This window comes from Pecten maximus, chromosome 14, assembly GCF_902652985.1.
Source record: "Pecten maximus chromosome 14, xPecMax1.1, whole genome shotgun sequence".
In the NCBI taxonomy this organism is placed as follows: domain Eukaryota; kingdom Metazoa; phylum Mollusca; class Bivalvia; order Pectinida; family Pectinidae; genus Pecten; species Pecten maximus.
The window spans coordinates 36,231,298-36,258,446 of record NC_047028.1 but is presented as its reverse complement, the minus strand read 5'-3'; the positions used below and the strand labels follow the sequence as shown (position 1 = coordinate 36,258,446).

The 27,149-nt window shown below is 39.6% G+C and overlaps 1 protein-coding gene across 2 annotated transcripts; it reads right to left on the bottom strand.

The window, feature by feature from the left end:
* Positions 1 to 408: 408 nt before the first annotated feature.
* On the bottom strand, positions 409 to 16,570 carry LOC117342715. 2 transcript variants are annotated; one of them, XM_033904933.1, is made up of 3 exons: positions 16,490 to 16,568; positions 12,696 to 12,821; positions 409 to 7,158 (listed from the first exon to the last, which is right to left on the bottom strand). In XM_033904933.1, exons 2-3 carry the CDS (start codon positions 12,777 to 12,779, stop codon positions 1,585 to 1,587), a joined length of 5,658 nt encoding a protein of 1,885 aa, XP_033760824.1. In that variant the 5' UTR covers positions 12,780 to 12,821; positions 16,490 to 16,568; the 3' UTR covers positions 409 to 1,584. The 2 variants fall into 2 exon arrangements, with proteins under 2 accessions (XP_033760824.1, XP_033760823.1); XM_033904932.1 differs by having other exon boundaries at positions 410 to 7,158; positions 12,696 to 12,824; positions 16,490 to 16,570.
* Between the last annotated feature and the right edge of the window lie 10,579 nt (positions 16,571 to 27,149).

Below are 27,149 nucleotides of genomic sequence, written 5' to 3'. Positions count from 1 at the left end.
AGATAGGACTAAATGGATGTTCTGGGGTAAATAAATATCTCATTTATCCATATATGTAAGGTAGGTGTTATACCACACCCGATTTTATTGTATTTACACCAAATCCTTAGCGACACCAAACGGTGTCGGAGAATTCCACGTTTTTATATAGTAGTGCGCTCTGGCCCTACACCAGACATGGTGTCAGGGCCAGAGGAAACTCGGACTATATAACATAGTAACACGAACGATGAAGGAAGACAATTTTATGACTTGTCCCGTGCCAGGGCCTGGAACTCACGATCTACGGAACCTAATCGCCTAACCAGAAATACCTACAGCTTCACCACTATACCACATCCATTATCCTTAATATATATTGATATAAAAACATGTATATTCTTTGTTTGATTTTAAAGTGTACGGAGATAAAGAGAGGTAAAAAAAATAATCACCAAAAATGATAAGATTCGTCACGAAGAGAAACAGAAATTAGTTTAATAAGAATCTGTTGGAGATATTAAATAAACAATAATTATTTCTGATGGTTAATATATTCATTCTTGCTTTAGGCGTTGGACAATCTCACTTTCATGACCCTTGTATAATCAGGATATAATTGCCTAGACACTTTGTCAGGAATAAATATTCTCATTAATTCATCTAATATAGCAAATTGAAAGATGAGTGAGTCTATGATTGCCCTGCCACACGTCAGGGAATCTCAGCACGACTGTTAGATTCAGCCAGGCAATCAGAGCTACAGGTACCCACGCTCTCAACAGGTGAGATGTCTTTGAACTCAGTAAATGGGCTATTCAGCCAATGGACTTATCTCTGCTAGAAATCAATCTTGTCGATGCATAGCTCCTGTGGGATCTACACAAATACCTAAAACACATATCAAGCAAATAGATTGTTCACTTCACGAACGTCCGCCATCTTGATCACTGTACGCATGCGGCAACACTTGGTAGTTATAGAACTCGTCCGAGGTCACGCAAAGTCAGAAGGCAAATGATCCGTGCCCTCGGTCTAATAGATTATTAAGAAAGTCATTTACAAGATTAATATCATTCACCTGATCAAGTAATGTAATTCAAAAGCAATAACATTCCGTTGAGGTGTATTAGCTGAAGTAATATCAAGGGGAGATAACCATCTTTGAATGCACACGGACAACTACCCTACCTCCGGCGCACGAGTAAAGAGTCGCTAGAGAGAGTCAGAAGCGTGTGCTGGCGCAGTTTCCAACATTTCTTTGATATAACTTATTGCCGTTGGGTAATCCACCAGTTTTTTTTACAATTACTAAATGAATGAAGTTATGTATCATAAATTGTGCATGCGAATTGACACGCCAGATGGCTTTATAATCACCGGGCTGTCCTACGGAACACATTGTATAATATAAACTTAATAGTAATGCCACTCGAATCAGAATTCATCCATACGTTCATATTGTACCATTTATAGATATATGTTTCTAATTAAAACAAAAGATACATATATATTTCTAATTAAGACAAACTTTTTTATTTGATAGCATTTGATAACATTTTATCAAATAAGAAAGGAGGAGGAAAAAAATGTTCATGGTATATATTAAACACCGACCTCTTTCCTGGTTTTACACAATGCGCATGACACTTTGTGTTTCCTAATTCCACATCCGGTTACTACGTCATATTCGTGCCCGCCAAAACGTTTGACTGTAGCCGAAGAACCAGTTCTTGTTTCATAGTTATCTGTCGTCTGTATGTTCTCACTGACCTCAGAATTATCTACTTTGTTAACCTTTTGGCGCAATTTACAAATGCTACATCTGGGTGTCACAAGCGGAGAAAACTCTCCTTCAATTGACTTGACTTTCTCCGGAGCTAGGAAAGTTAAATCCACACCAAGTCGATTGTCTTTCAGCTGTTTGTACTCCTCAGCAAGGAACTCCCGTGATGAGTCCAATCTGAATGCCTGAGCAGTTATACGCGCCAGTCGTGTTGTATCTCCGGCTGGAACACTCTCCTCGATTTCTTTCTCCGAATCTTCGGATAATACACTATCTTTTTTGACCGGAAGTGGAATCCCTTCTTGATGTACAGTGTCCACTAAGTCTTTTTCAGGTAACTGTTCGGTAGTTGTTGTCTTTTGATTTTCACTATTCTCGTAATCCTTTTTGACTTCATCTTGAATTCCATCAAAGACTCTGTTCAAGTCTTTAGTGAAATCATCCATATCCTTACTTAAGATAGACTCAAATTCTTTCTCATTTTGAGTATCATTTTTTACCTCTTCCGAATCTTCGGAACCATGAATATAATGATGAGTTAAGGCGTTTTCGAAATCTCCAAGGTATTTGCTCAAAGAGGCTTTGAGTGCCTCTCCTTCCGTTTGCAGAACGCGTTTTGTCTGTACTTCTAGATTCGTAGAATGAGGAGTTTTCAGTGACTTAGTGTTGAAAACTAAATTTTGACCAGCATTTATTCTGTTCCTCATTGCTTTGTGCTCGTCTTCGATTTTCAGAAGACAAAGTTTTGTATTTTCTAGATCTCTGCCTCTGAAAACTTCACACGCCAGTTTTCGAACCGCTTCCGCTTTCTCGATACTACACCAGCAGTTGTTAGGCTGGTCAGTCTCGCGCATGGACGGAGGTAGGTAGCCATTATGGTCAAGACAAAGTGGACTTGGCAAGGATGACTCTGCTTTGCGTCTGTATCGCTCTATGCGACGGGAATGTTGTGCCTGTCTCGCTATCAACAACATCCTCATGTTATCGAGAAGTTTCTCTATTTCCGCTATGGTGGTTTCCTCAATTCTCCTCCGGAGAGCTGCAAAGGAATCCTTGTCAATTTCATCCTCATCCTCATCATCAACACTGCTGTCGTCTGATGTTTCATCCGAAGACGATTCACTTTGCTGTTGGACAAATTTAGACTTTTTATCCACGGACACCGAGTTCTTTTGATCCATATTTTGAATCCTTCTACCACCTCCTCGTTGCCGCTGCATTTTCAATTCTCTTAATTTGGATTTGTATCTGGTATACTTGTCAACTTCCGGTTCCGTTTCACATGAAGATGTTGATGAGGATGCTTGCTTACTTTCTGGCCTTGTCGAATGCCACTCTTTACACGCTATGAGTCTAAGTTCGTTCATCCCCTGACGAATGGCAATACTAGATAAACCTGCAGCTACTACAGTTCGACAATAGTCCGAAGACGACATTCCATTTATTTCATCCTTATCAGTTGTTAAAAACACATTTGAATTTTTATCACGATGATTTTTGAGCGATCTTTTACAGGATTCCCCATGTTTTATTTCAGTCCTATGCATTTCGTCCTGGTTAGAGAGTTTACATTCGGAAGAGTTTGTTTTAACTGGTAGCAAAGTTGCCGACCGTAACGAGACTGGTTCTTCACTTTTCTTCTCATTTATCTGACGACCCTCCTTGCTCCAGACGAATTTCTTGTGCGCATCAGAAATAACCGTTTTCACGAGCAATTTCGCATATTGAGCTAATGCCTCGTGTTCTATAGCCGCCATTACAGGGCCTTTCGAGGAATCTCTTTTTCCGATGTCGTAGTCATCATGTTGCAAAAAGGTCCCGGCTTTTACAGAATATGAAAATCTGTCGGACGATATTCGTGTTATGTCAATATAACTGTCGTACTCCTTCGACGAACTCTCCCTTTTAACCTTTTCACAAACATCTTTCGATTCTGATCTCTGATCACAATCTCTGCCATTTTTCGTTGTGGGGTCATTCACATTACCTTGCTGGGAGAGAGTGTCTGAAACATTGTTCTGTTGTGAAGCAAATTCGCTCTGACTAGTTTTGTTGGGTTCCGAAACCCAGGCCAACAGCTGTGTGGATTCCAAGGCGGACTTTGCGTTGGTAATTTCTTCATCATCGTCGTCGTCCTCTTTGTAATTGTCGAGTGAATATTCCAGGAGCTCGACATTTTTGTCGCAGTTCAGAATGTCTATCACCTGTGAGTGTGATCTAGAAGCTAAATCGGAAACTGAAAAAGTAGATACGGGCCATCTTCCCATGTCCTCAGCAGAAGAGGTGACTAGATCCAGACGCCAGATGTCGTCAAAGTAGGGACAAGTAAAAACTGTACTTGAAGTTGACCTAACATTCTGATCCGAATTTTGTGATGGAAGTGAATGCTTTTCATTATCGGTCTTTATGCTTCCATCTGATGAATGCACATTTAGCATGTCTGTAGAACGGGCGCTCTCAACTGTTTCTTCTGAAAGATTTTGAATTGTTTCGTTGGATTTTCTCTGAGTAAGAGAATAATCACTGACGATTTTTGTTGCCATCTTCAGGGCTATGTTTTCCAACAAGTTGCTACAGTCGGTAATTGAGTTGATATCTGACGCATCACTCTTTGAAGTGTTTATGGCATTTCCGAGAAACTTTTGCATGTTGCACTCATTGGCCTTGTTTTCACAGAAAGAGCTAAAGCCTCCGTCATCATCATCAACATCATCAACCGACGTATTAGTCTGCTGATTCTGCCAGGCAGTGTCGTACACGCCCATGTCCAGTGATTCAATATAGCACTGAAATTTGCCGAGAAAATTTATCTGATCTTCATCACAGAAACTAAACAATGCATCCTCATTTTGAAAGTTTTTACTTTGCTTGTGTTGATCAAGTTTCTTCTCGATTTCATCCGCTGGACCCGTCCTCGTAATGTTCTCCCACAGAAATGAATCAAGGACATCGTTTGTAGAGCTAGATTTTGTTGACACACCGTTACTGCTTTCCTGGTTAGACGCGCTAGCAGAAGAAGCTGCGTCTGGTATGTCGCCTAGCTTGGTTGTGAATGATGTGATATTAGATCTAGTTTGTCCTGATATGCATTCATCGCGAACTTTATACGGGATTTCATTTCCATCTGGACTTCTTTCTTTGTCCACAGGCCCATTCCGTTCATCTACATCAACCGCAGATACCACCTCGGAATCAGCGTCATCATCGAGCTTGCAGTCTGATAGAGAGAGTGACGTGTTTTCTTCCCTTTTCTCAACAGAAATATTTGAATCATCGCTATCGTAGCTTTCGTAACCAACTTCTGTATCATCTAATAACCCATAACTCATAGCCAGTACACGTAGTTTCTCTTCGTTAAGTTTATCATCCTTCTCTGTGATGAAAGCTCTACTGTCACCCTTCTCTGGTTCTGCAAACAGATGTCTTTTTTCTTCAGAGGATAACACGAATAACGAACTATCTTCAGAGTTAGTATCATCAGATTTGTAACTCAGACATTGTGTCCTTGCTTTGTCTGCAAAAAAGTCAGCATGTTCCGCGTTCTCGTCGAACATCCCCGATAAATTGAAATCGCCAGCACAGGAGGTGTCTTCTTTCACAAAGGTCGCTTGATAATGAGGTTCCTCATAATTACTTTCTTTTGAGAGTAAAGTTGAAAGAATTTCTTCCTTTTCCGTTTTATCAATATTGTCAGGGGAATGTGAGCCATATGAGCAGTTGTTGAGACTTGGGTACGAAGCCAAGTGTTTATCTGACGGAATGTTCAACGCATGTCCGAGATGAAAAATATCGGTCTGAGTTACAGAAATACGTGAGTCGTTTATTTGACATGGCTTTTCGTCTCCATGCCCCGCTGAAGATTTTTCAAAAACAGGCGTGTCAGGAGTTGGCAAGACATTTGTATAGGATTCTGCATCTCCTGATACATCCTGCAGCATACTTCCAAACGCAGAATCAAATAGTGTTGAAGAGGAATAGTTTTTCAATCTATTAATCTCTGTCTGCTCGTACAACTCTTCATTTTTGTTAAGTCCAAAACCTGACGACGCGTAATTGTTCAATGAATTAGTAGGGGTCTCAACACAATGATCGACATCTGAGTTATTTTCCAAACTGTGGGATTTCCATGCCTCTTCATCGCTGTCAAAGAAACTGCCTTCAAGCATTTGTTGTTTGATGTCATCTGCCTCAGTAGTTTCCTTTGAATAGAACAACGGATTGGTTTGCATGCTGGGTGTAATATCGCTACGCGTAGACATATCCTCACCTGAATGAATCATATCTTGTTGATCAAAATGCATGCTACTTTTATATATTGTGAGCCATGATGCGCGAGCGCCTTTAAATTGTACGCTGCTGCCTTCACAAGTTGTCGCAGTATCTGGAAATGAATCACGTGACTCCCCCAGACTATCATGTGATGGCAACGGGCTAGACGGCAGTGACGGTAGATGTGGCATATCGGGAAGATCGACAATGTCTTCAGCAGATGCAGTCTCCGGTACAAATGAACTTGATTTTGCTTCTCTTTCCTCACAATTTTCGTTCATATGAATCCATTTCGGCCGGGACATTCCCTCCTCCGATACGCCCCGATAAGGTTCATGTGAACTGAGGTCGGATTTGCAGCCCTCGTTATACCAGGCTATTAGCCGGTCTAAGTTATGAGATGATTCTTCGATTTGTTTGTTCAGAAAGATACTTGTTTCTTCATCTGAGAAATCAAAAAGGCGATAATGTTTTCGAACGTGATCAAGACGGGTCATGAGGGGTTCAACATTGAATCTATCGCTTGCGTTTGTGGTTTTTGTGTCACAAGACAGTTTAGAATCTGAAAATGATTGAAGATTCTCCGAACTGCAGTTCTCGAATTCCGGAAAAAGTCCTTGGGAATTCAAATCGATATCAGAGGACGAACTCCTGGAAGCCTCAGACAGGAGATATTGTCCATTTAACCACATTTCGCAGTTTGTGATGTTTCCGTTTGTTTCTAATACGGTACACGTATCCGCCTTATCTCCAGTGGAGCACAGGAGCTCCATTTTTCCAGTGGTAGGATCGAATTCGGAGACCGTGACATCCAAGTTCAACTTTAACGCCATTTTCGGAAATGTTAATTGGATTTTTTGGTTCTCTGAATTCATCCTCGGACTTAAGTCCTCATCCAGGCTGAGATATTCGGTTGAAGCGATGGAATAAAATTCATCATCTTTTTCATTTGAATATGTTCCAACGAAACGAGTGCTTTCCGGTGCAGTCAGTAGTGAAAGCATTTTCAAGCGGAGTTTCCTCAGTCCACCGGAAGTCGTAGGTGTTACGATTACCATCATAACCTGCGTCCGCATATGGATCCCACTCAAGATGGTGGTGTTGGTCCGTGTGTGACCCCTCATCTGTAAAAGGGTGTCAGTTTAGAGATATGCTGGTTTTATATATACAGTATCAAAATCAATATCTTATGACATGAAAATAAATTTGTCATTTGTATTCGAAACGGCAATAAACATTTTGACATATCATGATTACGTCCTGAATATGACGGAAATGCTACTGTCCTCAAAAAGATGACGAGATCATAGTGTCCTCAAAAACATGACGGGATCAATGTGTCAACAACAACATGACGATATCATAGTGTCCTCAACAACATAACGAGATCATAGTGTCTTCAACAACATGACGAGATCATAGTGTCCTCAACAACATGACGAGATCATAGTGTCCTCAACAACATGACGAGATCATAGTGTCCTCAACAACATGACGGGATCATAGTGTCCTCAACAACACGACGGGATCATAGTGTCCTCAACAACATGACGGGATCATAGTGACCACAACAACATGACAAGATCATAATGTCCTCAACAACATGACGGGATCATAGTGTCCTCAACAACATGACGGGATCATAGTGTCCTCAACAACATGACGGGATCATAGTGTCCTCAACAACATGACAAGATCCCACAACAACATGACGGGATCATAGTGTCCTCAACAACATGACGGGATCATAGTGTCTTCAACAACATGACGAGATCATAGTGTCCTCAACAACATGACGGGATCATAGTGTCCTCAACAACATGACGATATCATAGTGTCCTCAACAACATAGCGAGATCATAGTGTCCCCAACAACATTACGAGATCATAGTGTCCTCAACACCATTACGAGATCATAGTGTCCTCAACAACATGACGGGATCATAGTGTCCTCAACAACATGACGGGATCATAGTGTCCTCAACAACATGACGGGATCATAGTGTCCTCAACAACATGACGGGATCATAGTATCCACAACAACATGACGAGATCATAGTGTCCTCAACAACATGACGGGATCATAGTGTCCTCAACAACATGACGAGATCATAGTATCCTCAACAACATGACGGGATCATAGTGTCCTCAACAACATTACGGGATCATAGTGTCCTCAACAACATGACGGGATCATAGTGTCCTCAACAACATGGAGAGATCAAAGTGTCCTCAACAACATGACGGGATCATAGTGTCCTCAACAACATGACGATATCACACAACAACATGACGGGATCATAGTGTCCTCAACAACATGGAGAGATCAAAGTGTCCTCAACAACATGACGGGATCAAATTGTCCTCAACAACATGACGGGATCAAAGTGTCCTCAACAACACGACGAGATCATAGTGTCCTCAACAACATGACGGGATCATAGTGTCCTCAACAACATGACGAGATGATAGTGTCCTCAACAACATGACGAGATCATAGTGTCCTCAACAACATGACGAGATCATAGTGTCCTCCACAACATGACGAGATCATAGTGTCCTCAACAACATAACGGGATCATAGTGTCCTCAACAACATGACGGGATCATAGTGTCCACAACAACATGACAAGTTCATAGTGTCCTCAACAACATGACGGGATCATAGTGTCCTCAACAACATGACGAGATCATAGTGTCCTCAACAACATGACGGGATCATAGTGTCCTCAACAACATGACGAGATCATAGTGTCACAACAACATGACGGGATCATAGTGTCCTCAACAACATGACGTGATCATAGTGTCCTCAACAACATGACGTGATAATAGTGTCCTCAACAACATGACGAGATCATAGTGTCCTCAACAACATGACGAGATCATAGTGTCCTCAACAACATGACGGGATCATAGTGTCCTCAACAACATGACGAGATCATAGTGTCCTCAACAACATGACGGGATCATAGTGTCCACAACAACATGACGAGATCATAGTGTCCTCAACAACATGACGTGATCATAGTGTCCTCAACAACATGACTTGATAATAGTGTCCTCAACAACATGACGAGATCATAGTGTCCTCAACAACATGACGGGATCATAGTGTCCTCAACAACATGACGAGATCATAGTGTCCTCAACAACATGACGAGATCATAGTGTCCTCAACAACATGACGGGATCATAGTGTCCTCAACAACATGACGGGATCATAGTGTCCTCAACAACATGACGGGATCATAGTGTCCTCAACAACATGACGAGATCATAGTGTCCTCAACAACATGACGGGATCATAGTGTCCTCAACAACATGACGAGATCATAGTGTCCTCAACAACATGACGGGGTCATAGTGTCCTCAACAACATGACGGGATCATAGTGTCCTCAACAACATGACGAGATCATAGTGTCCTCAACAACATGACGAGATCATAGTGTCCTCAACAACATGACGAGATCACACAACAACATGACGAGATCATAGTGTCCTCAACAACATGACGATATCATAGTATCCTCAACAACATGACGGGATCATAGTGTCCCCAAAAACATGACGAGATCATAGTGTCCTAAACAACATCACGAGATCATAGTGTCCCCAACAACATGACCACATCATAGTGTCCCCAACAACATGACGAGATCATAGTGTCCTCAACAACATGACGAGGTCATAGTGTCCCCAACAGCATGACGAGATCATAGTGTCCTCAACAACATGACGAGATCATAGTGTTCTCAACAACATGACGGGATCATAGTGTCCTCAACAACATGACGGGATCATAGTGTCCTCAACAACATGACGGGATCATAGTGACCTCAACAACATGACGGGATCATAGTGTCCACAACAACATGACGGGATCATAGTGTCCTCAACTACATGACGAGATCATAGTGTCCTCAACAACATGACGGGATCATACTGTCCACAACAACATGACGGGATCATAGTGTCCTCAACAACATGACGGGATCATAGTGTCCTCAACAACATGACGAGATCATAGTGTCCTCAACAACATGACGATATCATAGTATCCTCAACAACATGACGAGGTCATAGTGTCCCCAACAGCATGACGAGATCATAGTGTCCCCAACAACATCACCACATCATAGTGTCCTCAACAACATGACGAGATCATAGTGTTCTCAACAACATGACGGGATCCTAGTGTCCTCAACAACATGACGAGATCATAGTGTTCTCAACAACATGACGGGATCATAGTGTCCTCAACAACATGACGATATCATAGTATCCTGAACAACATGACGAGATCATAGTGTCCCCAACAACATGACCACATCATAGTGTCCCCAACAACATGACCACATCATAGTGTCCTCAACAACATGACGAGATCATAGTGTTCTCAACAACATGACGGGATCATAGTGTCCTCAACAACATGACGATATCATAGTATCCTGAACAACATGACGGGATCATAGTGACCTCAACAATATAAGGAGATCATAGTGTCCTCAACAACATGACGGGATCATAGTGTCCCCAACAGCATGACGAGATCATAGTGTCCTAAACAACATGACGGGATCATAGTGTCACAACAACACGACGAGATCATAGTGTCCTCAACAACATGACGGGATCATAGTGTCCTCAACAACATGCCGAGATCATAGTATCCTCAACAACATGACGATATCATAGTGTCCTCACCAACATGACGGGATCATAGTGTCCTCAACAACATGACGGGATCACACAACAACATGACAAGATCATATTGTCCTCAACAACATGACGAGATCATAGTGTCCTCAACACTATGACGGGATCATAGTGTCCTGAACAACATGACGAGATCATAGTGTCCTCAACAACATGACGGGATCATAGTGTCCTGAACAACATGACGGGATCATAGTGTCCTCAACAACATGACGAGATCATAGTGTCCTCAACAACATGACGAGGTGATAGTGTCCTCAACAACATGACGAGATCATAGTGTCCTCAACAACATGACGGGATCATAGTGTCCTCAACAACATGACGGGATCATAGTGTCCTCAACAACATGACGGGATCATAGTGTCCTCAACAACATCACAGGATCATAGTGTCCACAACAACACGACGGGATCATAGTGTCCACAACAACATGACGGGATCATAGTGTCCACAACACCATGACGGGATCATAGTGTCCTCAACAACATGACGGGATCATAGTGTCCTCAACAACACGACGAGATCACAATGTTCTCAACAACATGACGAGATCATAGTGTCCTCAACAACATGACGGGATCATAGTGTCCTAAACAACATGACGATATCATAGTGTTCATCAACAACATGACGGGATCATAGTGTCCTCAACAACATAACGAGATCATAGTGTCCTCAACAACATGACGAGATCATAGTGTCCTCAACAACATGAACAGAGCATAGTGTCCTCAACAATATGACGGGATCATAGTGTCCTCAACAACATGACGAGATCATAGTGTCCTCAACAACATGACGGGATCATAGTGTCCACAACAACATGACGAGATCATAGTGTCCACAACAACTTGACGAGATCATAGTGTCCTCAACAACATGACGAGATCATAGTGTCCACAGCAACATGACGAGATCATAGTGTCCACAACAACATGACGAGATCATAGTGTCCTCAACAACATGACGTGATCATAGTGTCCTCAACAACATGACGGGATCACACAACAACATGACAAGATCACACAACAACATGACGAGATCATAGTGTCCTCAACAACATGAACAGAGCATAGTGTCCTCAACAACATGACGGGATCATAGTGTCCCAAACAACATGACGAGATCATAGTGTCCTCAACAACATGACTAGATCATAGTTGTCCTCAACAACATGACGAGATCATAGTGTCCTCAACAACATGACGGGATCATAGTGTCCTCAACAACATGACGGGATCCTAGTGTCCTCAAACAACATGACGGATGATCATAGTGTCCTCAACAACATGACGGATCATAGTGTCCTCAACAACATGACGAGATAATAGTGTCCTCAACAACATGACGGATCATAGTGTCCTCAACAACATGACGAGATCTATTTGTCCTCAACAACATGACGGGATCATAGTGTCCTCAACAACATGACGGGATCATAGTGTCCTCAACAACATGACGGGATCATAGTGTCCTCAACAACATGACAAGATCATAGTGTCCTCAACAACATGACGGGATCATAGTGTCCTCAACAACATGACGAGATCATAGTGTCCACAAGAACATGACGAGATCATAGTGTCCTCAACAACCTGACAGGACCAGTCAATAGACATTGAAGCTGAACTTGATTTGAAATTATGAAATGGTCAAGTGAAAGCCCCTAAGACGTATTCTATATTGTCTGCATGGTTACCTGATCATTTCTCTAAAATATTCAACAGAAAAGATTAAAACAACTTAACTACTTGCTAGTCCGATTCAGCTATAACTGTGGCACAATCTTGTCGCTAAACAGATCAGAGTCAGATCGAAACCGACTTGAAGTGTCAGATAGTTACTCTGTTGAGATATTTTTCAATTCAAATTTCTTTCATTAAGTATTTAAAACATTCGGCTATCTATTTACATGTTACATGAGAGATACTCACCTCCCCCACCGCTCCGACCGGAAACCACCTGCCTGATTTCATCTGATGAACCGGAGCCGGAACCTGAACCGGAATGCTCAGCATTGATGTTCATCATTATGTCTTATACGTCACTTCCGGTTAAGTCTTCTAAGAGAGAAAAAAAACTTCATTTTATTTGATGTTATCAATATCAAAATTTTAGTGTAATGTATCAGGGATTAAGGCTAAACTTACCCCCTCTGTAGGATTACTGATTTCAGTTTCGCGGACTATCCCATTTCAAAGTAAAATGTATTGTAAAGGGAGGTAACATTGGTTAATCTGTTCATTTACGCATTGAGCTGTTACCAGAAGCTAGTATACAGTTGACATGAATACAATATGGCGACATAGAAATAGAATGTCGCCATCATCTGTTACCCAAATTGTATACAAGTATTTAGTATTTGGTAATGGTTGAACTAGCCGCAATATACCGCTCGGCTAGAGAGATCTCTTTAGCTCGATAGGCTTAGCGTAAGCCTAGTAAGTCAGAGGTCTCGGGTTCGATCCCTAGCGGAGGTAGTGATTTAAATTTAATCACGCGCTCTGTTACATGACATGTAAGTTTTTTTTTTTTTTTGTTTTTTTTTTTTTTAATTTTTTTTTTTTTTTTTTTAAAGTTTCCTTTCTTTTTTGGGGGGGGGGGGGGGGGGGGGGGAGGGCAGAAGCTAAAATTACCTATATCAATGACGTCAGTAAGCCCAAATTCAACAAAACGGTTTCCAGAACAAATCATATTGTCATCGAAAACAACACGCTCATGAAATAAATTTAACACATTTTAGCAATATTATATATTACATACATACATGAACGTGTGAATATATAGCAGCATTGTAAATTACATAAAAAAAAGTTCAGCCGAATTTTGAGCATTGATGTACATATGTACAATGTACCATTGTCAGTCAGAATGATGCAGGCATTGAACTGGATAGACTCTATTAAATTGTTTCGTCGGAAATATATCCGAAAATGTAGACATCCGTTCTGCCGATAGGGTGTTTTATATAAATGCTTGACTTTTAGTGTTATGTCTAGTGTTTCGCAAAATTCGACACCGAGCTCCCTTGATGATGTTGATAAATTTGGTAACTTTTAGTATCTGAAATGACGATAACGATAACTCCATTTCTTCAGTGTCATCACTTGTAAAGTTGTTTTATTTTGTCATGGTTTATGTAACTAAATGCTAATTTTAGAAAGCTCTCTAGGTCTAGGGGCCGCGGTGGCCGAGTGGTTAAGGTGTCCCGACACTTTAACACTAGCCCTCCACCTCTGGGTTGCGAGTTCGAAACCTACGTGGGGCAGTTGCCAGGTACTGACCGTAGGCCGGTGGTTTTTCTCCGGGTACTCCGGCTTTTCTCCACCTCCAAAACCTGGCACGTCCTTAAACGACCCTGGCTATTAATAGAACGTTAAACAAAAACAAACCAAACCAAACTCTCAAGGTCTATTGATACCGGAAGTAACTGACAGACATGTTTAATTTGTTTACTTGAACACCGGCTACAAATTTGTATACTTAAATTAACTTTTGACGGATCTTTATGGACGTTTCGGGTAAATAAATAACTAATGTATAGAAAGATATCAGGTAGGCGTTATAACAAGCCCGATTTTGTTTGATCTGCAACAAAATCTTGGCGACACCAAACGGTATCGGAGAATTCCACGTTTATATATAGTAGTGCGCTCTGGCCCCACACCAGTCATGGTGTCAGGGTCAAAGGAAACTCGGGCTACATCAGACATGGTATCAGGGTCAGAGGAAACTCGGGATACACCAGACATGGTGTCAGGACCAGAGGAAACTCTGGCTATACCAGATATGGTATCAGGGTCAGAGGAAACTCGGGCTACACCAGACATGGTGTCAGGGTCAGAGGAAACTCGGGCTACACCAGACATGGTGTCAGGGCCAGAGGAAACTCAGGCTATATCAGACATAGTGTCAGGGCCAGAGGAAACTTTGGCTATACCAGACATGGTGTCAGGGCCAGAAGAAACTCGGGCTACACCAGACATGGTGTCAGGGCCGGGGGAAGCTCGGACTACACCAGACATGGTGTCAGGGCCGGGGGAAGCTCGGACTACACCAGACATGGTGTCAGGGCCAGAAGAAACTCGGGCTACACCAGACATGGTGTCAGGGCCGGGGGAAGCTCGGACTACACCAGACATGGTGTCAGGGTCAGAGGAAACTCGGGCTACACCAGACATGATGTCAGAGCCAGAGGAAACTCAGGCTACACCAGACATGGTGTCAGGGCCAGAGGAAACTCAGGCTACACCAGACATGGTGTCAGAGCCAGAAGAAACTCGGGCTACACCAGATATGGTGTCAGGACCAGAGGAAACTTTGGCTATACCAGATATGGTATCAGGGTCAGAGGAAACTCGGGCTACATCAGACATGGTATCAGGGTAAGAGGAAACTCGGGCTACACCAGATATGGTGTCAGGACCAGAGGAAACCCGGGCTACACCAGACATGGTGTCAGAGCCAGAGGAAACTCGGGCTACACCAGACATGGTGTCAGGACCAGAGGAAACTCTGGCTATACCAGATATGGTATCAGGGTCAGAGGAAACTCGGGCTACACCAGACATGGTATCAGGGTCAGAGGAAACTCGGGCTACACCAGACATGGTGTCAGGGCCAGAAGAAACTCGGGCTACATCAGACATGATGTCAGGGCCAGAGGAAACTCGGGCTACACCAGACATGGTGTCAGGGTTACGTCTACCTATGCTTAGATATTGGTGGCTTTTGGTCAAGTTTAAAAGTTAAGGTAACACTTGGCCACCTTAATGATATATAAATAAAAAAAAGATTGTGTATGAAATATCTCTTAAATCGCTTGACAGATTTAGTTCATATTCACACCATCACATCACAGCATGACACTCCACAACTGATAAGATTTAAGTTGATATCAGTCAGGGTTAAAGGCCAAAGATTAAAAGGGTTTAAAAAAAAAAAAAAAAAAAATGAAAAAAAAAAAAAAAAGGTTACCCGATATTTCATGAACCCCTGGACAGATTTATTTCATTGCTGAGGGTTATAAATTGTATCCATGTATGACCCCGCTCAAAAAACATTTAACTAAATATATATGATCTCGTCATGCTATATATATGTTTTGTATCACCTTTACAATTGAGCTGGTTATAGTACATGAAAGAGATTATTTTGATCTAAATACTTATCAATAAACGATTAAGTAAGTAAACAAAACTCTCCACTTTTGAAAGACTAGGTCTAGATCACCATTTGGGATGTGAGTTATTGATAAACCTCATTTTAGCTATAACAGTGGCCTATTGTCGTTTTCATGTGTTTAACACATTGTGAAGGAAGAGCTTTGTTTCAGAGATAGAGATTATACATGTATGTCAGCTAAGTGTGACGGCCTCCGCTTTGAGACCCAGAGGTTCGAACCCCATCGTAAGCGTTTGTATTACCTATTCAGAAACAAGTGTCCTTTTTTCTATTCCTCTGGAAAGGGCACCGGGAGTAGAAATTCTTTCTATCCATCCCACCGCTGCCACCAAATATAACATGCACCGCGATCGACGTTGCTTCGGTACACAGACGCGACACTCAACCGCACAGCCACAAACGCTAGCTATTGGACTATGCAGTTGAAATACTCGTATCCATGAGCATTACATTTCAATTTGTCCCGTAGTCTGTTAGTACTACCACGGGCGACGAAAATATTTTTCTCAACTAAAAGCAACTAGTGAACGCCATATGTACTTACCCCGTCCCTCCATTCTAAGTGTTTCCCGCATGACACACGCCGTCCGTCCCTCAAAGTCAAAACAAGTCTTGTGTCTTTTCTTCGTATCTAACAACAACGTCAACACGTGGTATGCACTTGTGACGTCATCAAACGGATAACGTCACAATACAGTTGCCGAGTTATTTCCCCTTTGCGATCTGCCGATGTAACTATAGACTGGTTCCCTTCCTTAGTTCTCTACTCACCGCCAGGGCTCCACTCACAAAGAACATGTAGAGGGTAACCATGTCGCGATCAATTTCTTTATTAGATTTTTTTTTTTATTTCTGGTGACGTACGTATCGCTTATTTAAGACACGGGAGACCCTAAAATGACTTCAGGCAAAGAGTGTCCAATGTGATTATAACAAAGACGCTTTTGACGCTTGTGGCTTCAGCCGAAGCAAAAATCTCCATGATGGCATAATATGCCCAATAAAAATGCATATAAGCTGGAGAAGGGATGGTTAATCGCTTCCGGGCCTATATATAGATACATAGGCAAGGGAGGTAACTAGAGTGTACCAGTCTATGCTCAGTAGACACAGACTAATACCCCTAGCCCCCCCCCCCCCCCCCCCCCCCCCCCCCCCCCCCCTACCACCACCACCAACCCACCCACCCACCCACTGCGACAACCCGAGATTTAGTAGACATAATGTAGTCTTTTTGCGTTTTCAAACAGAGACAAAGCGACAAGACGTCAACGCGACAAGTCGACATCATGACAACACGAGATGACCGTAATCAGCCACCATAGATACCAACATAGTCACAAGTCTGCGCGCCGTTATTTTCCCAAAATATAAAAGGACTCCGTGGTATGCGTAAACAAAGACACGCGTGGTGAGTATACCCACTGTTCTCGTTGTTTTTTATTTTTAATTGGAGAATATTATTGCAGTTTGTTTCATCAATATTGGGTTTTACAATGTAATGAGTTAACGAATTCCAATGTATTTCTAATAAGATAAAAACATTGCATTTTGTTTCATCAATTTTGGGTTTTACAATGTAACATTAATGAGCTATAACTTTCATTTTCTTAAACGATACGTGACACATTTGCATAGCCTCAACTAATAAGGGGTATTCTCTGCTTAAGCATGCGCAGTGATCTGCTTACGAGCTGTATGCATGCTGTTAGGGCATATTCTGCTATTGTTTTGCGTAATGTGTAGTGGTTAAGGTGTCCCGACACTTTATCACTAGCCCTCCACCTCTGGGTTGCAAGTTCGAAACCTATACGTGGGGCAGTTGCCAGGTACTGACCGTAGGCCGATGGTTTTTCTCCGGGTACTCCGGCTTTCCTCCACCTCCAATACCTGGCACGTCCTTAAATGACCCTGACTGTTAATAGGACGTTAAACAAAAACAAACCAAACAAACCAAATGTTTTGCGTGGGTTTAGGTACATGTATTTATAAAGCGTGGTTGCAGGACACTTTGACTTCTCGCAATTCAGGAAAAATCTTTAGAAAAAATAATTACTACTGTATCATTTTCCAGCGGTACGTTAATGCTGCTATAGTCGTTTTAAATCGTTTGATCTTTGACTGAAAAATATCAAATGCGCATTTGACGTGGTTGATGACACGATGTGACACTTTTTTTCCGAATTATGGAGTTATTAACACAGACATGCGCATTCACCAGAGTACGATTACTGTTTTCTGCTATTTCGCTCTGTCTCTATAGTTTGTTTGGCGTAACCCGCCCGACCCAGAAAAAATGCGCCGATTCAAAACCTTATTGAGAAAAATAAAACATTTTTTAACAATTTGACCGTTCCGGATATATATGTCTGGAAGTTGCAGTGCAGGTTTGAAACTACGTCTCTCAAACCCAAATGAGGTTAGTGTGTGTTTCTTTTGTTTAAGAACACAAAATAAATAATGATTTCCATATTCTGGTTTGTTTTCCTTTTAAAAGTTAAAAATCTGTTTTCACAACTGAATAAAAAAAAATTAACCCTACCTACCTACTTATCCATATGTAAGACCCCCTTGTCGGGGTTACAGCAAACGAAGATATTTTTAAAGGTGGCCTCATCCCGAAACCACACTCCGTTACCTTAGCACCCTGAGTACCCATAATGCTATTTATAGACAGGGATTAAAAGGTCATGACATTTAAAGTTTTGGTTATAAAAAAAGAAAAAAAAGAAAAAAAAAAACATCAATAACAACAAAAACAAAAACAAAAAAACACAAGATACAAGAAAAATTGTTTAGTGTCGCATGTTAACACAATAATACATTATCTTTGTAGAGCTATGATTGCGGCACAAGAAATGGTCTAAAACGTTATATTTAATTCTGCGATATCCGCTGAATTGGAGAGTACATACACAATCCCGTGCCACTACTTGGCCCCCACTAGGACCCCACACTTGGGTCTCACATTAGGACTTTTAAAGATGAGAAACCTCATGGGTATTCCATTAAAACATTGACATTGTTGACATATTTATATATTGTTTACTAGTTCCAAGTCTATTGACGTTTCATTCCAAAACCATGCCGACACATGTAAAATATTTATGCTTCCATTGCGCGATGATCACTTTTTTATTTTTCAAACTGTTCAAATAGGACAATTATCAAAACGAAATCTCCAGACAAGTACACATATACGTAATAAATATTCCCATAGAAGATCGGTGTACGAAATTTAAACAAAACTATCCAAGGACAATTGGTTTACTAAATGAAAAACGAAATGCATATTTAATATTGCTATTTAAAAGTATTCTTTTTTTAAATAGTTTTAAATGTCATTTCTTTTCAAAGAAAACAAATCTTTTCTCTCGTTGTGTAGGTAGCCATGTATGGCTAACGGGGATTCTCAACGGTCAGTCGACCATCTTTGATGAGCCTTTTGTGTGATTGTCGAATAAAGAACGCGAAAGCTCAATATTTTAAAATGGTTGTCACAGTGTGTCAAGTTTTAGGTAGAAACTAGCAAATAAATAAACGAAACAATGAAATATTGATTTTTCGACAATGACTACATAATCATTTACGTTTAAAGGGGGATAACTCGCATAAATAATCATAAACTTGTCAAAACGAATACAAGTTCGAGTTTGCTTCAATGGTTTTTCAATTTTTTAAAAGGAATTTTGTATTAAATTCATTCAGAGTAATACAGTTTTCTCCTTTTTTATTTTTTTTTGTATTGTTGTATTTTTCAATGACAATATCCCAAATGGGTTGTTTTTAATCTCTTATAAGGATAATAATATTTGACATAGGGCATTAGGAATCTGATACAATAGTTTTCAATTTCTTTTTGCTACGACCAAACATTTGTCCTAACGAGTCCCTAGGGACATGATTCATTGACACTTAAAGTCCTATTGACAAGGGTTTTATTATAACCAGGAAACGCTATAGAACTGGTTGTAATAAAAGATCCAGTCTAAACGGTGAAAAACAATTGAATATCAAGATATTTATATTATAAAATTGTAGTTTTTGCCTTGGGCAACATATTGCAGACGAAAGTGAAGTATGGTTCTCGTAAAAATTGCATGAAATGCTTGTCTTTTATTTCATATTCAAATATCTTCAACCGCGTGATCATGAAATTTTGATTATAAGTGGCATTCAGATAGTTTTGTTCGTCTGTGGTTTTGACAATATCATTTTGAATGAAAGTGATTTTAAACAAAAGCTGTAAAAGACTACTCTCAATTTCATACAGTTTAACATTGAAATTTTTACAAAGAATCGGGAAATTATGACAAATAACTGCAAAAATCGGTTTCCTATGACATTGTGCTTTAGAAACGCTTGACAGATATATCTTGTTTGTCTTTTAAAGCAGCATTGAAATCCCGATTTATATTTTATGTAATTTCGGATAAAAACAAAGGAGAATGAAAATAGTATTCATTTTAAATATAAATAATGAAATATTTGACGTGAGGTCTTCTCAAAACAGATTTTGGATTGGTTTATTTAGCCTACGGGTTTTGAGGTCGCATGATTTAATCAGATCGTGTGGTGATTAATAGTTACTGAAAATTTAACGAAGTTGTCAAAAATACCGATTTGGATCCATGACAGCGAAGTTGAAAATATGAAATATCAGTGTTCTTAAAGTACTTTGAGCTTCATGCAAAAACAAACAGGAACGTAAGATTTTTTTCATGATTTTTTTTTAAATTTTTATTCATTTATTTATTTTATTGTATTTCTTTATTTTTTTGTTTAAATAAAAACGGAAATTCTAGTACGTTTTTCTTCCTACTGGTCATAGCTTCACCCAATGTATGACCTTTTGGAATGGTTTTTGAACGCGAGAAAATCGGTGGTATACACTAATTAAATTCTGAAACAGAGGAAAACGTCGAGTAGACATGGGATTTCATGATGACGAAAAATGATAATGATTTATCAAAATTCCGAAACCAGAAGGCCAGCAGACAGACGGCCAAATATAAAATCATTAGACATTCGAAACGTTAAAATATTAGAATATATATCTTTACTAGACGTACATCGATGCAAACCTATCGTCTCTTCAAAAATATCGCGGTAGGAACCTTCGAAAATACGAAGTTAAATGTACAAAACATTCTTATAACACAATAGCTGATTTGTGAAATCACTCTAATGCTTGTGAAATCATTCTAATGCTTGTGAAATCACTCTAATGCTTGTGAAATCATTCTAATGCGCTTCGTAATAAATGCTTACTATTATATATATATATATAAGTTAAAATGTAACACGGCGGCGACCATATACACGAATATGCATGTTTAGTTTAAACATATTTGATTGATAATTGACATGTACATAGTAGGAAAACATTTGAGGGGTCCCCAGAAATTCGTCATAACCGGGTTGGACTGTATATATATGTATTATATTACAATTATTTAAGAATACAAACTACTAAATATTTTTGGGTGGTCGGGCGGCACAGAGGTTACACACTTGCCTTTCACCTAGGCGACCACGTGGGTTTTTCCCGGAAAAAAAAACAAACAAAAAACATTTTATCAAGTATAGGAAACGCAAACGACTTCACGGTTCAATAAGGAAAGGAGATAGAAATCCTGTCAATTCAAATCGTCATGTCTACTTGTGTACTCAGACGATAAGGCGATAAAGCGAAAACCAGACAATGCGCCAAATTTAAAGTTGAAAACTTTGGCGGTTTTTCGTCTTTTTGCTTTGGTATGTTTTCATCTTTTTAGCCAGGCGCCATTTCGCAGGCAAAAAAGCAAAAAAAAAAAAAAAAAAGGAATTGGTTTTGTTTGGTTCATTTTGTTTAACGTCCTATTAACAGCCAGGATCATTTAAGGACGTGCCAGGTTTTTTTTAGTTGGTTGAAAGCCAGAGTACCCGGAGAAAAACCACCGATCTACGGTCAGTACCTGGCAACTGCCCCACTTGGGTTTCGAAATCGCAACCCAGAGGTGGAGGGCTAGTGATAAAGTGTCGGTACCTATGTGATCTGCCTTTTCATGGCTCCGATCGATCACATGAAACAAAGACATATTCATGAATTATTTATTAAACAAAGCCAGTAATCTGATTGGTTCCGTAGATACTGACTGTCTAGGTATACTGTTTCTATTTTCAGGCCAAAGATGAGCTTCCTTACAGTAATATGAAACTTTTTGATTGGCCGACGAAAATGTGAATATTCATAACAAACCGAGGGTTTTCAAGCCAGTGCTCTCGTTGGTCAAACTCTGTGGGGCCAATGATGATCCCATAATAATGCTCTATGCACCGAGCATGGTACACGTAAACCGCAGACACAAGTTGGGATGTTTAGAACGATATTTTAGGGTATATTGGGGAGACACCTAACGGAAATGAGTATACACAATTTGCTGTGTCATGCGAAGAGGGAATGATATTACCGCGTTTTATTGTCGCTCTTTGCCGCCATGTGATTCTGTATTCACAAATGCGACAAAGCGACATCATTTTTATGTCGCAGTTTCGCCTAATTTTGTCGTATTGCAAGTTTATTTTGTCGCATGGGTCAATGTCACATTGTCGCTTATCGCTTGGCGGGAACGTCATTGTGACAGTGCGACACCCAAAAATTAACCTGAACCATTTCACTCAGCCACGCACGGCTTGGAACAAGAACTAATTTTTCATTTTCCATATTTTTATATTGGTTTATATTGGAATAAGCTAGGATCGTGTTAACTGTTTTAGGGATAACATTGAAGAGATTAAGAGACATCTTAAACTGTTTCAAAAAAATCTTTTATGGATAATACATCTACTTTAGTTTAGAATATTTCCGAACAGAAATTGAGATATCTTCGAAACAGTATAAAATAAATAATATCAAATATGATATCATTATGAAAATAAACATTCCTTCAAATGATCGGATATGGTGTTTTTTTTTGTTATTTTACTTGAATGTATATCAATATTTCTATACCTTAAGGCGATGACTCTTATTGTTTCCTAGACAATTCTCTTTTTTCGTCTGTTCTATTTGGAAATATATTCTATACGGATGTTGACGAGATATATATGTATGTTATAAAGCAGAGTGATTACTTTTGTGTCATATAAATAATTAATTTTTTTTTTCATGGTAAATACTCAAATGTGATTGGTCGAAAAATTCTTTTCATTCTTCTATATTTATATTCCTAATGTGGTTTGCTGATATGAACATACCAAGTGAAAACAACAAACATATGACCATGAATACACTATGAAAACCGTATGAAAACATTGTCTCTCGTGCAAATCACCTGATTAATCGGGTCATATTAATACGCCATCAAAAAAATAGTCCGCCTTTCAATTATGAAAATATTATGTTTTTGTTGCAATTTGTTCACATAAAATAAATATGATTTGAATTGAATGATTGTATTTAATATTATTTTTACTTTAATACTTCTTTCTTTTTGTTTTATACAAAATTAAACAAAAAAGACCGGAAAATGCGGAACGACATTAAAACAATGGCGTGGTGCATAGGCGGGATCTCCCGGCTGTTCTAATAATTTGGCGTTTCGTCGTATACATGACAAATTTTTCTTTTTAATAAAATTTCTCGTTTTCTCGATATAATTTTTTTAAATCAAGGTTATGTAAATATATGAATTGAATAGATTTTTTAAATTTTCATTGCGGCTATGAATACCAGTAGCTAGCTACATATCCTCCGAGGCGCGCTCGCCACGGGATATGTAGCTAGCTACTGGTATTCATAGCCGCAATGAAAATTTAAAAAATCTATTCAATCCATATATGAAAGAAATTCCGAGAATTGCGCGAAAAATGTGACGTCACAATACGACAATTGACGTTGCGTATTGATTTGAGAAAAAAAATTCCATTTAAAACCAGTAAAATTGTACATAAAACATGTTTTAAATTAGAAAATCATTTTCAAAAATTAATTATACGCGTTGATGTCATTTTTTGAGTTTCATCGAGGTATGAAACAAGTTTTGTTTGCAAACAAAATTTGTTTCATACCCCGATGAAACTAAAAAAAAATGACATCAATGCTTAAATTGTGTACAGGCCTGCCTTGATGGCTTGCCACAATATAGTGAAATACAAAACAATAAAATACAATTCAATAAAATAAAATACTATAAATAAAGTAGAATACAACAAAATACAATACTATAAATGAAGTAGAATACAATAAAAATACGATAAATAAAAATACAATATACATGTAATAAAAATAAGAAACAATAAAAATACAATACAATAAAACTACAATAAAATAAAATAAAATACAATAAAATACATGTACAATAGAATACTATAAAAATGCAACACAATAAAAACACAATACAATTAAATACAATGCAATAAAATACAATACAAGATGTTTATTTCAGTGTCATACACGTGCATATCACAATTACATTTCTATAAAATACTTAGTAGGAACGTGCGTCCCTGTACACGTACTTAGTATATAACGGGAAAAGTCTTACCTAAAACAGGATGTTAGTAAAATATATCAATTAGAGAGTATGATACAGTATATCAAGATATACTTTAATACAGACAGGAGAGCCAGTGGGACAACCTCTCTTGTCGTATTAATGAATCAATATTTGGCCTCTAGCAGTCGTTACAAACAAATACCGTGAGGCGTAATAAGAAAAGGAGAGTTAACTCCCTTTGACCGCGTATGTCATATTTTCCCTGTCTGCTGCATACTGACCTTCCCAAGTTACTTACCTGTTAAGGTAGAGAGTCCCACCAATTTCTTACTGTATACAGACCATGGTAAGTTATTTTCCTGTTAAGGTAGAGAGTCCCACCAATTTCCTACTGTATACAGGCCATGGTAAGTTATTTTCCTGTTAAGGCAGAGAGTCCCGCCAATTTCCTACTGTATACAGGCCTTGGTAAGTTATTTTCCTGTTAAGGTAGAGAGTCCCACCAATTTCCTACTGTATACAGACCATGGTAAGTTATTTTCCTGTTAAGGTAGAGAGTCCCACCAATTTCCTACTGTATACAGGCCATGGTAAGTTATTTTCCTGTTAAGGTAGAATGTCCCACCAATTTCCTACTGTATACAGGCCTTAGTAAGTTATTTTCCTGTTAAGGTAGAGTGTCCCACCAATTTCCTACTGTATACAGGCCTTAGTAAGTTATTTTCCTGTTAAGGTAGAGTGTCCCACCAATTTCCTACTGTATACAGGCCTTCATAAGTTTTATGTTTCTGTTAAGGTAGAGAGTCCCACCAATTTCCTACTGTATACAGGCCTTCGTAATTTATTTTCCTGTTAAGGTAGAGAGTCCCACCAATTTCCTACTGTATACAGGCCTTCGTAATTTATTTTCCTGTTAAGGTAGAATGTCCCACCAATTTCCAACTGTATACAGGCCTTCGTAAGTTATTTTCCTGTTAAGGTAGAATGTCCCACCAATTTCCAACTGTATACAGGCCTTAAGGGTAATTTATTTTCCTGTTAAGGTAGAATGTCCCACCAATTTCCTACTGTATACAGGCCTTCGTTAGTTATTTTCCTGTTAAGGTAGAATGTCCCACCAATTTCCTACTGTATACAGGCCATGGTAAGTTATTTACCTGTTAAGGTAGAGTGTCCCACCAATTTCCTACTGTATACAGGTCTTCGTAAGTTATTTTCCTGTTAAGGTAGAGAGTCTCACCAATTTCCTACTGTATACAGGCCATGGTAAGTTATTTTCCTGTTAAGGTAGAGAGTCTCACCAATTTCCTACTGTATACAGGCCTTCCTAAGTTATTTTCCTGTTAAGGTAGAGAGTCCAAACAATTTCCTACTGTATACAGGCCTTAGTAAGTTATTTTCCTGTTAAGGTAGAGAGTCTCACCAATTTCCTACTGTATACAGGCCTTCCTAAGTTATTTTCCTGTTAAGGTAGAGAGTCCAAATAATTTCCTACTGTATACAGGCCTTAGTAAGTTATTTTCCTGTTAAGGTAGAGTGTCCCACCAATTTCCTACTGTATACAGGCCTTCGTAAGTTATTTTCCTGTTAAGGTAGAGAGTCTCACCAATTTCCTACTGTATACAGGCCATGGTAAGTTATTTTCCTGTTAAGGTAGAGAGTCTCACCAATTTCCTACTGTATACAGGCCTTCCTAAGTTATTTTCCTGTTAAGGTAGAGAGTCCAAACAATTTCCTACTGTATACAGGCCTTAGTAAGTTATTTTCCTGTTAAGGTAGAGAGTCCCACCAATTTCCTACTGTATACAGGCCTTAGTAAGTTATTTTCCTGTTAATGTAGAGAGTCCAAACAATTTCCTACTGTATACAGGCCTTAGTAAGTTATTTTCCTGTTAAGGTAGAGAGTCCAAACAATTTCCTACTGTATACAGGCCTTAGTAAGTTATTTTCCTGTTAAGGTAGAGAGTCCAAACAATTTCCTACTGTATACAGGCCTTCGTAAGTTACTTACCTGTTAAGGTAGAGTGTCCCAACAATTTCCTACTGTATACAGGCCTTCGTAAGTTATTTTCCTGTTAAGGTAGAGAGTCCCACCAATTTCCTACTGTATACAGGCCTTAGTAAGTTATTTTCCTGTTAAGGTAGAATGTCCCATCAATTTCCTACTGTATACAGGCCTTCGTAAGTTATTTTCCTGTTAAGGTAGAGAGTCCCACCAATTACCTACTGTATACAGGCCTTCGTAAGTTATTTTCCTGTTAAGGTAGAGAGTCCCACCAATTTCCTACAGTATACAGGCCTTCGTAAGTTTTATTTTCCTGTTAAGGTAGAGAGTGCCACCAATTCTCTACTGTATACAGGCCTTTGTAAGTTATGTTCTGTTAAGGTATGGTGTCCCATGACTTTCTTACTGTATTCATGATTTTGTAAGTTTTTTTCATCCCTGTTTTTGGCCCCCGTCCCGTCCCGTCCCGTCCCGTCCCGCCTCGTCCCGCCCCGTCCCGTCCCGGCCCGGCCCTGCCCTGCCCGTCTTGCCCCCGTCACGGCCCCGTCCCGGCCCCGTCCTATTGCAAATCGTTATCATATCTTGAAAAGCTTTAGTTCATATTTACAACATATTATCATAACATTATGCATTGGAGCGGTACATCCATGTCCATAAACACACACCTAGTCCCTAACACGATGTAGGGGAGGTAACTCTTACAAGCTTAGTGCATGTAT

What these genes read in the sequence shown, in the direction of transcription:
- LOC117342715 (XM_033904932.1), bottom strand. Translation starts at nt 12,779, where the DNA reads ATGCTGAGCATTCCGGTTCAGGTTCCGGCTCCGGTTCATCAGATGAAA. An exon ending in CGGTCGGAGCGGTGGGGGAG is followed by an intron (nt 7,159 to 12,695) that starts GTGAGTATCTCT and finishes ACCCTTTTACAG; the next exon opens with ATGAGGGGTCACACACGGAC.